This window comes from Epinephelus lanceolatus, chromosome 3, assembly GCF_041903045.1.
Source record: "Epinephelus lanceolatus isolate andai-2023 chromosome 3, ASM4190304v1, whole genome shotgun sequence".
NCBI lineage: Eukaryota > Metazoa > Chordata > Actinopteri > Perciformes > Serranidae > Epinephelus > Epinephelus lanceolatus.
Window position 1 is genome coordinate 24,315,955 of NC_135736.1, and position 15,186 is coordinate 24,331,140.

At 40.3% G+C, this 15,186-nt stretch overlaps 1 protein-coding gene across 1 annotated transcript; it reads left to right on the forward strand.

Moving 5' to 3' along the window:
• Window positions 1–11,474: 11,474 nt before the first annotated feature.
• Window positions 11,475–15,053, forward strand: npy2r (neuropeptide Y receptor Y2). Its single transcript, XM_033625210.2, has 2 exons — window positions 11,475–11,683; window positions 13,767–15,053. The coding sequence occupies exons 1-2, from the start codon at window positions 11,678–11,680 to the stop codon at window positions 14,889–14,891; spliced, it is 1,131 nt and encodes a 376-aa protein (XP_033481101.2). The 5' UTR covers window positions 11,475–11,677; the 3' UTR covers window positions 14,892–15,053.
• Window positions 15,054–15,186: the final 133 nt, after the last annotated feature.

The following is a 15,186-nucleotide window of genomic DNA, read 5'->3' on the forward strand; positions in this document are numbered from 1 at the left end:
ATATAATGTAAGAACATAAAGGCAGCTATGACCTTGGTTTAATATAAAACTCTAATAGACTAATAGAGCTACACTTGTAGCTACACAACTTTTATGTAAATAACTTTTTTCATATTTACTGAAACTGTAAATGGTTAGCAGACTGCACTTGTATGGCGTCTCTCTAGTCTTCCGAGTGCTTTTTACATAACATGTCACAGTCACCCATTCATACACAGTCACATACTGGAGGCCGAGGCTACCACACACGGTGCCACCTGCTGTTTAGTAGCCATTCACATGCTGGAAATGCATCTGATGCCAAGAATCTCTCTTAAACAGACAGGAGTTAAAGGGGATTTATGGTTGTGTGTAGATCCTGCGCACGTCGCCTATGCCGTTGTGAGCATTTTTACTTGTGCCGTGGTGTGTCTGTATCACTCTGCAGTCACACCTCCAAAACACTAGTCAGTGGCAGAGGTTTCTGTGAAGTGCTGTCAAGTTTAGGTGATTCAAAACAAGCATTACACACAGCTTTATAGAGACAATTTGAAAAACAAGTACACAAATCTGCTTCATTATAACTCGCAGCATTCACAGACACACACTCTTGTGATAATCCGGACACCTTTTCCCCACAAATTCAACATGCTATTAGCACAAGCCTATGGCATTTTACATTGTATAAATTAGCCTAGCAACTAGCCATCTTTTTGTCATATAAAACCAGGGACAACAGCAACATTTAACAAAGGTAACGGCACACAGTTTGGCTCCATAACACCTCACAAGGTTCACTGACAAAACAACTGTCTTGTACTAAACACCTTTTCCAAACAAATACAAAATGCTAACATTATTAGCACAAGCCTATGGCATTTTACATTGTATTGATTAGCCTAGTGGCCAACGATCTTTCCCTCTTCTCATAAATCCCTGAAGGATAAATCACACACAAGATTTAAAATGCTATTTCAGTGGAGTCTGTCTCCACTGTCTTCACAATTTATTGTTTCTTATCTGTGAACTAAAAGTAAATACAAGCTCCGTTTCCACTGAGGGAAATGGTGTCAGTATACAGAAACAGACAGGAAGTCTGAGTCACTGCAACGCGTAGTTACAACTCTGGGGAGGTGCACATTAGGCTACGGCGTAGGCTCCAAATCGACATGGAGCCTACGGCGTAACCTACGTGTAGATTCAATGCAGAACTATAAATTACATGTTACAATCATCCCTCATATATGACCACCTGTTATCACGTGACCAAAGCTCAGTTTCATACTTCAGAAAATACAAGCTACATCCATAATTACCTGCTGTAGTAAGTAGACCATGGATTATGGGCTGCTGGACAGCTGAATTTCCCTTCTGGGATTAATAAAGTTCTCTCTATTCTATTCTATGAATTAATATTAATAGTCTACTACTTTTTCCAAGGTCAAGTATAAAACTCTTGCTCTACACATAAAATTGGTATTATACAACAAGAAGCTGGTTGACCTTGGCTCGGACAAATCAGACTGATGTCAGGATGTTGTTTATCAAACTGTATACCTGCTGGACATCCAGGGTAGTTAGATGTAAAGTCAATAGGGCCAGACTGTTTAAATTTATCTCTGCCTTGAACCTGAACAACACATGTAAAGAGCAGCGTCAATGGAACATAATTGCCTTGCCATTACACCCAAGCACTAATCCTGCAGAGAAGCACTATGTATTGATTGAAGGGAGGCTGATATAATGGGCTGAATCCCCCAAGTTCTATTAAGCAGAGTGCAGGTGCACAGCCCCTGCTGAGATTGAAGAGTAACTGAGTTTTGTCACCTTGAAAACTGACCCCTTTCAGCTTTTAGCTCGCATTCACTGAGGGAAATCTGATTTTCATATCAATATTCCCACATGATGTCAAGGGTCTCCCTTATTTAGCAACCAGTTTATTGAAAAACATGGATCACATGGCTGCTTCAGAAATTATGTTTTCTGTTTCTGTAAGAGTTGAGTAGGAATCTATACCGAGAGCACAAACAGCACACAGTGGTAACATGGTAACATTGTCGGCTATCAATAAGCACTAAAACAAGGTGAAAAAGCCATCACTGTACTATTAATCCTGATTTTTTTATTTAATTAAAAAAATTATGCTTTGTTTTATAGACATTTTGGCCTTTTGAACTTCTGAATGTTTTGTGTTTGCTCTTTAAGCACAGCAGTAAATCTCTAGTTCCCTGTTTTCAAGAGTTTCCTCACCCACAGCCTCAAGGGATATCACAGTCCAAACATTCCAACTGTGTAATGGTTCCCACACTATGGAAAAATTTGTAGTAATAATTCAGTTTAGGATTATCTCTTCAGCAGTGGCCTTTACTTTATGTTCGGATGCAGCAAACAACACAAAATATTTGCCTTAGATTTGTTTTACTTTTAATTTGACTTAAGTGCAGCAGTTAATACAGTTGATCACATACTGTTTATCTAAATCAGATACGAAATCTCGTTTAATATGTGCACTGATGGTGTATTTGTTGAATGACAATAAAGCAAGTCTGAGTCTAAGTCTAAGTCTAACACTGACATCTGCTGCCTGGGACTTTCATGGTGTAAAGGCACATTCCCTGACTAGTGTACAGCACCTAATTGCCACAGTAAACATTCTAGTTTCTTGTCAGTGTAAATTGCAACACACATTGTCAGACACATGCGTCAACTGATGCCCATACCAGGTCTACAAGCTGCCAGTCTGGGGATTAAATATGATAAATGTACTGTTCTCTAGAGAGGACGCATGCTGAAGATGGGAAATGAGACATTGATCCTGCAACATTGCTGTCCATCAAATTGCAATGACGTACATCAAGACGCTGTTGGTGTGTGGGGTGCATATAAAACAACTGGTACTGGTATTTTGGCACATGCTGTACGCTGCTTTCTCTGTTGTCCTCCAATGTTTAGGCAAAGTCTGCCATAGTAATGATGTTGTTTTCACATATGCCGATGACATCCAAATCTATATGCAAACAAACCCAATGACGACTCACAGACTTGCTCACTTGCGTGCAAAAATGTCTTCTGTTCAACTGCCAGCCAGTTAAATCCTATGAAACCTTAGATGTGTATGATTGGCCCAAAAACAACCCTGTCTCACTCTGAAGGTGTAAATATCCGGTACTTGGGCAGTGACTTGCAGTGTCAGACACTGACAAAAAAGCCATCTTTTAACATTGGCATGATACATGGCTGGTTGCTTTTATAGTTTAATGGCGCTCGGAGGCATCGGGGGAAACATGGCTGGACAAGACCTAAGGTTAAGGCAGCAAAAGTCTGAGTAGGGTGGAAAGGAGGGGTGGTGGATGGGTCCGACTTTTACCCGGAAGACCGGTGTTTGTCTCCTGTAAGACTATAAAGCCAAACCCTGTTGTTTTTTTCCAGAACCTAACCACATGGGTCTGTTGGTGAAGAAAAAACCCATCAATTTGCGGTGTTGTACAACACTCAAGCATTTATTTTGAAAGAGACTACATGTGAACGTTAAATTTCCTGTGAAAACATAAATGTATTTTGAATGAAGACAATGCATGTAACAGGCAGAACTTGACGCGGTGTCCCAGAACATCAACAACCAACGCACCCAGGGTACCTTTTACTCCTTATGCGGATGTGGAAAGTCGATGACCAGATGTTGATATGTGACAAAGTCGGTGTGAGAATGTGTTGCAAAAAACAGTCTTGGGTCATGGATGTTTAACCTAATTGCCAGAAATTAATGTTGGCATTGTATGTTTCTGCAAACCATGGATATGCCACATACATTATTTTGTTGCAAATACATTGAAACTTTACGTTTAAGCAATGCTGTGGTTAATGTATGGTTAGGTTTAGGCACAAAAAATACCTGATTATGGTTATGAAAAGATCATGGTTTGGCTTAAAATACCCAGATTTGGGGGCACAATCAGGGCGGTGTCTTGGTAAAAAACAACTGCTTTTTGTGGCATTATCCCAAATGGAAAAACAGTGACAGGCTGCTACAAAACATCCCCATTTGGAGCCTAAAAAGCTGATGGAAACACAGCAATGACTCACCAAAACACTTTTGGTTATTTGTTGGTCAGTGGTTTGCAGTAATCTGCAACTTCTTGCCAAGGTGACACACCATCCACCATCCCCTCCACCACCATGAGAAACATAGACATGGTATGAAACATGCAAATGTAACATATTTGTGGTTTGCACAAAAGTGCAATGCCAACAGTTGCTTCTGACAAACAGACTGGGATGTTCATTTACATTTAGGTGCCAATTTGATAACTACTGCCAAGGTTTTTGTCTTGTTTTTTTTAAGCCCTATTGATTTTTCAGCATTGAAATGAGAATAAACAAACATATTGTTTCTGTAACGATTCCAAAATATAGTAATACATGATGACTCCATGCAGAAACTAAGCTTGTGTTAGTCTTTAAAACCAAATTAGCATTTTCCCTCTACACTGTTATCATTTCTGAATCACAAAAAATGAGCTTTATTCGTGGCACATTTCTATTACAGTACACTCCAGCTCATGCTCTGTAGTGTGACTCAAATTTGGGGATGACATTATAGCTCATGTTCATGTTATGATGATCACACAAGAGGCCACCTGAAGTAAGGCAGTGTGAGCAGCGTTGTGGGACCCTTAAACACATCTTCAACATTGAGTTCAGCTTCAACAGTTGCAGAGTTGGTTTATCATTATTACTTACAGCATCTCTGTGCACCTAAGACAAAGATGGAAAATCATTCTCTTATTGTTAAAGGTAGTTGAACTGGTCCGATGCCTAACTGAGAAACACAGTTGTTGTTGTCCACAGCTTTATTAAACTGTAAGGGTAAATATGACACATGGTGATCATGATGAATACTGACGCAGATAAGCCAGCAGACAGAAAGACTATATGCATTGGCTGTGAGAAGGCAGTGTGGTAACACAAGCCCAAATTGACCTTATATACAAACACACACACACACACACACACACACACACACACACACACACACACTGGGAGTCCTGTATGTATGCTCAGGAAGGGCAAAACTTTATTGTTATGTGAATACAAATTTCCGGCAGTTGTGACTGAGGATGTATCATGATCATCTCATTTGGATTCATAAAGGACTCTGGTGTGTCTGGATATACATATCAAGATTGAAGGCAATGCATCTAAAGAAGCATCCTTTAAGTGAAACCTGCATGGTCATATAGATAGAAAATACCTTCAATATTTCACTGCAAATAATGCCTTAGAGTATAAACAGGATGACACAAAATCTGCATATTTGCCCTCAGAGGGGATGACCATGTAATTTTGGTGCATTTCATCTATTCTCTCTTTCCCATCATTCCTTGTCATCTCTGTACTGTCACTATCAAAATAAAGGCAGAAATATCTGTAAGAAGTGTGTGTGTGTATGTGTAGGAGAGAATCTGCAGCATAGAGTTTGAATTGTGTGTTCTCACAAGAGGCAGCACAAGCGGCAACACCTGAATGTAGAATAGATTTTTTGTTATAAGAGACTATACAACCTTGACATTACGGCACCAACAACATCATCTCCATTAATAATAACACAGCATGAAAAGTTAATCCAGTTATTATTTTTTTATAGCTAAAATCAAAGCAAGTACAGTGTGAAGTTTTCTTGTTTAAGCACTTAATCTTTTATCTGGCATTTGGTCTTTAGAGGGCGCGGGGGTGTACCGTTTTGTAAAGAACAGGTGACATGTGGTCAATAATTTTATTTCATAGATGGTCCCCTGACATATGGGCCCCTATGTGCCTCCGCATATTAATGCCTGTGCTGTTCAGAATGACAAATGTGCCGTCATCCTCCACAAACACAGCGTGTAAGCTACGAGAACTCCTGCAGGTATTAACTTCAGATATCTCCGGTGCATGATTCTGTTCAAATCGAGGAAATCAATAATCAGTCACTGTGCTGTGGCGTTCAGGTACCGCCTTGCTGTGTGTTGTTTTTTAATGCAGCGGATGAGTCGTGCTGATTTCTTGGATGCAAGTTAAGGCAATGACTGATGTAACTCTGCTCTAAATAGGATCAATAATGCATAAAACAATGAGGAAATACATTTACATTTTTTGCCTTGCTGACTTTTTACTGGAAAGGTTGCAGAAATTATACAAGCACTGAATTATAGTAATTCTCATTATATAGTAATGTTAGAAATTAATGTGGTGAAATTCTCATTAATCGTTTGGAGCAACCTTGTGGGAACTTAGTCTGATCATAAAATGCAAATTAAAATCAAATTGCAGACAGAGATAGAAGAAAGATGTAGATTAAATATGAAATTATACATAGTTTGAGTTTTAATAAACTAACATTTATTTATTCAGAGAGCTCCTGCATTTCCATTTGCAGCACTGATCCCTTTACAACAATAATACAGGGGAATACATTTAAGCTGCTCTAATCAATACTTTAATATCAGCTATGCGTCAAGTGACTATGGGTAAAATTTAAAGTATTCCTTGTGGTGATGAACTAGCAGAGAATTAACAGCCTTATAGCATCTTTCAGCTCATTGCTTGCGGACTATCTCTACTTTACATACACTACATTTCTACATTTCCTGAATAAAATGTATACTTTACTCCAGTTTTACTCCAGTATCTATGTATTTCTATGTCTTAAGCATTTTCATGACTTCGTTACTACAGAATAAAATTGGAGGTTTCAAATCACTGGTTAGATCATAGGTTAATCACATAAGGGCAAATGCAAGTAAGTGCTCCTAAAGCTGCAGTGAAGGTTTGATTTCTAGTCAGGCCCAGGCTTCACGTCAGATCAGAGGCTTCATGCCAGCGACTACATTCTACTCGACGATGAGAGCGACTTTGTGATAGAAGCAGACAATGGCGTCTCACAGCAGAGACGGTGAGTAAGGAGATAAAGACTTGTGACATGTAACTGTGCTGTGACTGCTCCCCTGCTGTGTGTCAGCCCTGGATGGTCAAAGATTTTCTTTAAATCCTTAATTTGTTAAGAAGACCTTGTTTTTCTGTCAGTTTAATGTACGCTCAATTTTTAAGGTGGTGTTCATGTTAAGAAATAAACTTTGTAATCCTCAGAATTCTGACCACTTTCATTATTACCAGCATTTACATGTACTTTTACTTTCAATACTTTACATTTATATACTGTTAAACTTCAATTAGTTGCCTGGGCTATCACTGAAATCACTGAAATCAACAGGCCTATATTTGGGACAGGCCTTTAATTCCTTTCACACAAAACTGTTGCTCAGCAAAGATCAGGAAATACAGTCAAATAGTTCATTTAAACCAGTATGAATATTACTTGTATAAAAATTAGGCTACAGATAATATATCAGTAATGAATCATTCATTTGATTCGTTTGATCTAGGTTCAACACACAGTGCATCAGAGAGAGAGAGAGATACAGCACTCGTGGATTGCAGCACCCAGCATACCGGCACAACACCACTTTATCCCGTTAAAACAATATTGAAGACTTGGAGTAATTTCTATCAAAATCTCTTTTCATTCTTTCGATCTGAGGACCCTTACGGTCTAAGGGAATATGAGTAACTTACAGGGTAATTGAGGAATGGACACATAATTTGAGGTAGCCAACAATCCGGTTTTATATATCCGAAGAACTTCTATAAAACTGAACTGCATGGCAACCAGACCAGGCCTCTAATTGAGACAGGCCTTTGCTTGTCAAAATGTGTCGCCACACCAGGCAAGTAAAAGGAACTAGGGGTTAGTACGGCTCTCAGGTACATCCACTACTGCTGGAGTTACATTCATCAGGTGCCCAAAAACACTACTCCAAATGAATGCTGAGGTTGCCTCATGTCTGCTGGGTACATAAATGTGCATATATTTGCTAATACATTCAACATAACATAAGGAACACTATGCAGAAATTGTTGTTGGTTAATGTTTAAACAGTATTGCTGGCAAAAGAGAGCCAACAACAAATTTACTCTTGTTTTGGAACGAGCTTTGTCCCCTTGGCATTTCATCTCATTGTATTTGCGTTTTTTTGTTGCTGTGGCTGTGATTGTTTTCCTCTAGGTCACAAAGTGCTTCACAAGGGCAATACACAACAAGAAAGAAATGAAAGAGACAAAGTGACTACGTGAGCCACGTAATAAAAAGTGCTCAGCTAGCTCTAGGATGGTTGCTGCGTATGATGTGGCCACTGGTCGCTACCGTTTCATGAAGTGCCTACTATGCAGGAAATAAGAAAACACAGGCAGAGGGAAGAGTCTCTGCAGATCACACACTGCCACACACTTCTGGTGGTTCATAAGTGATGAGTCCATACATTTTTTTCTTTTGTTTGTTTGGTTTCTTGAAAGGAAAATCCTGCATAGTAAGCCCTTTAAGAACTACTCTCCTGTTAAAGAATAGGCTGCCAGTGGATTTGTATGTGTTATCCCATTTACTGCAAAATTGTCCTCCTAGTTACAAGCAATGCTGCTGTGCTTTAGAATACTTTCTTGGTTTGTGTAATCCATCCCAGTGGACATTAAGTGGACTTTAAAGTTACATTACTGTGGTGAGATCATGACTGATAAACAACAGCTGCCTGGAAGTGAAAGAAAAAGACATAAAAATGTCAGATAGTGTAGACAATAGTCTGCAAAAACATCAAGTCTACATACAATGTAGATAAAGAGCCGAAACCGCCAAACACACAGTTTTAACGAGAACTAAAGAATCTTTTCTTGTGCTGACACTCACGTCAACACAAGGTCACCATTTACAGTCTGCTCCACCTCCTAAAGTCAAAGGAGAAACCCTTAACATGCCCATCTATTCAGGGTTTCCTGTTTTTTCTCATTACTTCACCATCTGTGTAGTTGCACTATGGGCTAAGTGGGCTTTTGCCAAGGAGGCTGCTTGACACTAACTCAATTTCCACTGGCCACATGGTGTCTTGGTTTATAACAGTGGTAATCAAATTATGAGCACAATTACCAGCGAGAGGCTTAACAGTTTGAAACCGGTTAGCCACATTGTACTACACTTTAAATGGCGAACACTCCCTGTCATTGACCATAATGTGAAATATTAGTATTGCTGAGGTCTAATGATGATGCAGTATGTGGCTTGTGGAGTAAAGTCAATGATGCTTCAGGATTTTATCTCCTCCAGGAAGGAGCAGTTTGCTTTATTTTCTCATTATAATCTGGGACATAATGATGCTGCTCTTATCCAAGAAACATTTCTGTAAAATACATTTTCAGGCACTCAGTTGAGTTTGTCAGTAGCTACTATACAGTGTTGATTTTGGCAGACTTAAAGGAGCTCTATACGACATTCAGTGCATTATCAAACTACGATTTGTTGTGTAAAGATACAGTGGAGAAATGAAGCTCTAGCGAAGACAATACAGTCAGGAAGACAATACTTTTCATGCTCAGGCTGTAAGTTTCTTTCTCACCCTGCCATTCACTCCTTGCACACATGCTCACTCACTATCTCTAGGTGTCATTGACTGGGTCTGTCAGTTGAGTCATCAGCAACCAATAGCATGGCGACACACCTTCTCTGTCAGCCTATCATCTTACTGCTCCTCATGTTAAATATGGTTCTTTCTCTGCAGTAGTTTTTTCTTGCTGCAGTCGTGCCTGGCCTCCACCTCCCCATCACCACCTAGTCTTTACAGGCTCATCAGCCTCATATGCCTCAGCAGCCATCATCCTCAGAGTCATCAGCCACTGTCACCACCACCAGTGTCTGGACTCCATTATCCTGCTGCTGCTCAGATGTCCCTCGATCATAAAGTATCTCCCTCTGGTGTCCAAGCGCCAAAGACACAAATCATCTGTTAATCTGTACACTCATATTCTGTATTAAATATCATCTTTACTTCATTCTTCTGTCTCTCCTGATTGAAACGGTGTCCTGAGCAGAGGATGAAGTCACACTGCCTCTGTGTGTGTTGTAATCTGAGCTTCTGTGTGTTTCATGGCCAAGCCACGAGTATGCACCTAGCTAACTGCCACCACTCTGCACTGTGCTGTGCTCATACAGCAGTTATCCCTGATATAAATACAACGTTGTAGTGGAAACATAGCCCCTACTCCACAGTTCTCCTTGGATGAACTCTGTTAGCTCTGCCATCTTTGTTGCTGCTGTTAGCATTGATTTTTGAACAGGCCTTCCAGGCATAGGTCTAGGGGGGCCAAAGAGTTATAGGCTTTCACTTGTAGGATTTCAAATGTGAAATTAACATATACCAACCTGGACTCATAATGACTACAATGATATGAAAAAATGGGCAAAACAACCACAAAGTGACACAAAATGACCAAAAAAAGACACAAAATGCAAAACCACCACAAAGTCTAGGGTGTCTTGCTCCTAGAGAAGAGGCGTGTGGATCGTTTGCAAACCACTGCCCAGGGCCCAATTGTCTCATAATTTGCCGATGTATGGTGGACTCTAGTGATGTCTGCATTGTGTAGCCTAGATATAAAGAGGCCCAGACCGTGGATATCTTCGAAGGTGATCTCTGTTTGGTCCTCTCCTGACAGCAAGTGGCAAAAGCAAACTCCTCCGTCATACACAACCATACAAACTGGAGCCCCTACACAAATTAAGCGACACAAGATTATGTCTGCATAAAATTAACTTTTAAACATAGTTTACCAGCACTAAAACACGGAAATTACCATAAAAGCAATGTTGCTTACCTCTCCCACAGAGCGCAACAGCAAAAAGGGGAGAGGTAAGGCGGGAGACACCCCTTTATACGTGGGGTGCCCCCAAAGGTGAACATAGGGGTACAAAAACTGGGTATCAAATGTTCCACATGTTGAGTACAGAGGCTTAAGCATGTCAGGTAATAACAACTGAAACTAATTTTGTGGAATTATAATACTCAACATTAATGTATACACAAATGTACAGTTGACTTGTCACACATATTACTGCAGTATAATTGACCTTGTTAAATTGCACTAATGCATTAAACCCCTCTCGTGAAGTTAAGCTCAGTCAGGCCTTTAAGTCACATTATGTTTCTGTTTGATAATTAAATGATCTTTTCTTTTTTTTGTTTAAATCGTCAGAAAATTATGATCCAACCACTGATCCCTCAGGGTCACGCAGATTCATGTTTGATAACCAGTCAAGCTTTGTGTGCTCCTCACTCAAGGACTGATCTGCAGAGGCACACCCAGCGCAGAGCTACTCACATGAATGTAAAAGTGATGCAGAACTTAATTAATACAGCAAAATGTAACACAAATGCTCCTTATATACACATTATAACCTTATTTAATTGGCACTGACAGGCGGAAACATGACATTTGCAGACGCAGACGCGTAAGAAGTGGATCAAAAACGACCCACTGTGAGGCAGAGAGACATCATCTGTCGGGGTGAGGATGCTGGTCGCGGAAGGACGCGTTTCCTCTCTGTTACTCAACCCGCCTTATCTGTGGGTCCCACAGTCTCGTAGGGCTGGTAATGCGCCCTCAATGCCAAACTGGCTGCAGTGCGCACTGGAAAATGCGGCGCGCTTTGCTGTCGGGTGCGCGTTGTTCCTCCTTGAAGAAGATCAATTAATATCACAAGAAAGAGAAGAAGCAAAAAGCTTTCTGGAAACTTTACTGGTGCCAGATACAATGAGAGGAATTTGAGAATCTTACTCTGCAGATGGAGGTGAGTGAAAAGCTTGATGATTTTGCATTTGATATTTTTATCTGGATCAGTGTGGGCAGCAGCTGTAAGCTTTATAGCCACTGACTTATGTCACGTTCCTCAATTTTAATGTCTTTTTCCTTATAAATGATCATCACAAGCTGTGGGACTCAGTGACAACTGCAATATAACTTTGAAAACAACTTTAATGGGTACATGAAATATGAGAAAAATCTCAGGGGTGGGATGGTCCCATAGCTTGTGTCATACTAATTAAGATTTCCAGTCCAGCAACAGGTTGTCACTCATCTTCACTCTTGATGGTCACAGATTTAGTTTTTTTTCATGAGAAGAAAAAATGAGATGACGATTTTTATGAATTTTAAAGAAATATCACTGCAGCATCAATCATACACGGAGGATACTGTATGTAACTGAGGTTCATGCGTTTAGTTTGATACGCCAAGATCTCGCAAAGGGAAAATCCACCCTAAAAAGAATGTTTAATGTGCTTTTTTGACAGTGGAAGCAGTTATACTATAAGCAGGACAAAGAAGCATCAAGACTTGCTGCATATAAAGTGACTGACAGAAGAAGTTTAGAGATATTTTTGTGTAAGATTTATTTTTAATAGCCATGGATCAGTGTACACATATTACAGCAAAAATCATTACGGCTGCTTTCAGAGTGTCCACAACTTTTGTTGTACCTGTAGCTGCAGGATCAGACTCCTGGAGGCGTCGTCTGCAGTGTGTTTAGCTTATTTTAATGAGGTTTGTCAAATTAACAAATTAAAACTTTGCTATACAGTATTAGAGATGTGGTAAGTGTTAATGTTCAGAACCCAATTATTCCAAACACGACAAAATATTGTAAAAAAAAAAAAAAAAAGAAAAGAAAAGAAAAAGAAAAGAAAAAAAATAGTGGATGAAGAATCTGAATCACCTAATTGTAAAAATGAAAATTAATCGGCAATTTTTCAACAAAAAACATGAGTTTATTCATTTTTCACGAATGGTTAACTCATAAAAAAGTAATGGTTTAAAACAACTTGCATAATATTTTGTATTATATTTATCACCACTTTTCAAAAAGATCAGTTTCTGAAGTATGCCTTATAAACTGATTGTATCATAAAAAAAAAAAAAATATCAGATCACTACATTATCTCCCTGTTCAAACAGTATTTCACAATTCATTTCCCAGTGCCATTCAGATCCCCCGTCCAGTCCAATGAAGTAAATCCAAAAATCTTTCATATGATATTTTGATAAGTAATATAACACCTCATCTTTTTATTTTAGGGAGGGAGTAGGAGGAGGTAGAGTGTACAGCCTGGTCCGGCAGGGGGGGAGTTCAGTCCGCATAGACATCTTCTTGGCTCTACCTTCCCTGTGGTCCCTGTTACTTCTCTGTCTACCTTTGCTCTTCCCACTTTTCTATTGTCTCACCCTTTGGCTCTCACTTGGACACCCAGGCAACACTAGTACTCCTGCTTATACTTTCAAGTATGTGGATCAGGGATTGTAACATCTACTCCTAAACTGAACTGAACTTAACGCAAATGATGTACTTTAACAATATGATGAATAGATTAAAATGTGCCTTACACTTCCTCCTTGCCTCACGGTCGGCCACGCTTGTTGGAAAAGAGGGTGTGGCTCTGCTGCAGTCCACTTCAGATGATATGGAACAATGTTATTGGCCTATTGACGTCCAACTCAAGATGTTTTCACATGTAGGTAGAATCAGATGGCAGTAACTATAAATCTAGACATCCTAGAAGAGGTATTGGAATGGTGGGGGGTCTGAATGGGTTTAAAGCTGGTTTATGGTGGACCGTGGCTCACACCCATCTCATCTTACATGGTTTGTGCACAGGTTGTTTCACCATGCATATCATAAATCACTGTTTAACTGCTGTCAGGAGACTGAATACATATTCATTAACTGCTTTTCATATGCCTAGATGTCACTGTATTGTTTTCAGAGACATAATGAAAACATGTCGTTGTCTGTAGATTGATTTAAGAAAAGATTGTCTTTGTCTTGGTGACAACATGATGTATGCCCATTGCTGAAAGTGATGTCCATCTGTTCACAGAGTGACTTATGGGGACGGTTAGCCATGGATACAGCAGATCAACTCAACATGACTCAAGTGGAAGAACTAAATTCTTACAACTGCTGCTCAGCTCCCGGCACAACAAATAGTGAGAACTTTTTGAAGCTGGACGACAGCACGACGCTGGTTGGGGTTCAAGTTGTTCTCATCCTTGCTTACAGCACAATCATATTGTTTGGTGTCATTGGAAACTCCTTGGTGATATATGTTGTCTTCAAGTTTAAAAATCTACGGACTGTCACCAATTTCTTTATCGTAAACTTAGCTGTGGCAGACTTGCTTGTGAACACGCTATGTTTGCCTTTCACCCTTGTCTACACTTTGTATGGCGAGTGGAAGTTTGGTCAGGTACTGTGCTTCATGCTGCCCTGCGCTCAAGGTATGGCGGTGCACGTGTCCACCATCACCATGAACGTCATCGCCCTGGACCGCCACAGGAGCATCGTCTACCACATGGAGACCAAGATGTCCAAAGATATGTGCGCCGTGGTCATTGTCATCACATGGGCCGTCAGCGCTCTGTTGGCCAGTCCGCTTGCCATTTTCAGGGAGTACGGGACGTTGGAATTTTCGCCGGAAGATTCTATTCAGGTGTGTACAGAGAAGTGGCCGGGCAGCAGCATGAACGGAAGCATCTACAGTATATTAGCGCTTCTGGTTCAGTATGGTTTACCTTTGGCCATCAACTGTGTTGCCTACATCCGCATCTGGAATAAGCTGAAGAATCACATGACTTATGGAGGTCGAAATGACCGCAATCAGCGCAGGAAGAAGACCACTAAGATGCTGCTGACCATGGTGGTGGTCTTCGCCGTCAGTTGGTTGCCTCTCCATGCGTTCCAGTTGGCTGCTGACATCGACAGCACTGTGTTGTCCATGAAGGACTTTAAGCTGCTTTTCACTGTGTTCCACATTGTGGCTATGTGCTCGACATTTGTCAATCCCATCTTGTACGGGTGGATGAACAACAACTACAGGGAGGCCTTTCTGTGTGTGTGTAAGTGTTACCAGCCCTTCAGTCTGAGGTCAAGACGCTCCAACGGAAGAGAGACACAAAAAGATCGAGACAGGGTTTGTACAGACTGTAAATCAACAGATGTCTAGGCTGCACAGTCAGAGGATGTTCATCGATGATCATTTGTGGAAATGTGAAGTTTCAATTTAGTTTTGTGTGGGCATTTTGAGGGATGATAAAAATGACATGTGGGTTGAAAGAAATTACTTAAATGTCTAAAAAAAGGACCTCAATTTTAAAGTGACTAAATTAATACTACAAACACTGTGACAAGGGGGGGGGGGGGGGGGGGGGGGGTCCCACTGGCTTGAATTCCAATCAATACTTGTAAACTCACTGGTATTTATGAGTCTATGATGGATATTCCTCTTAGTTGATACAGTT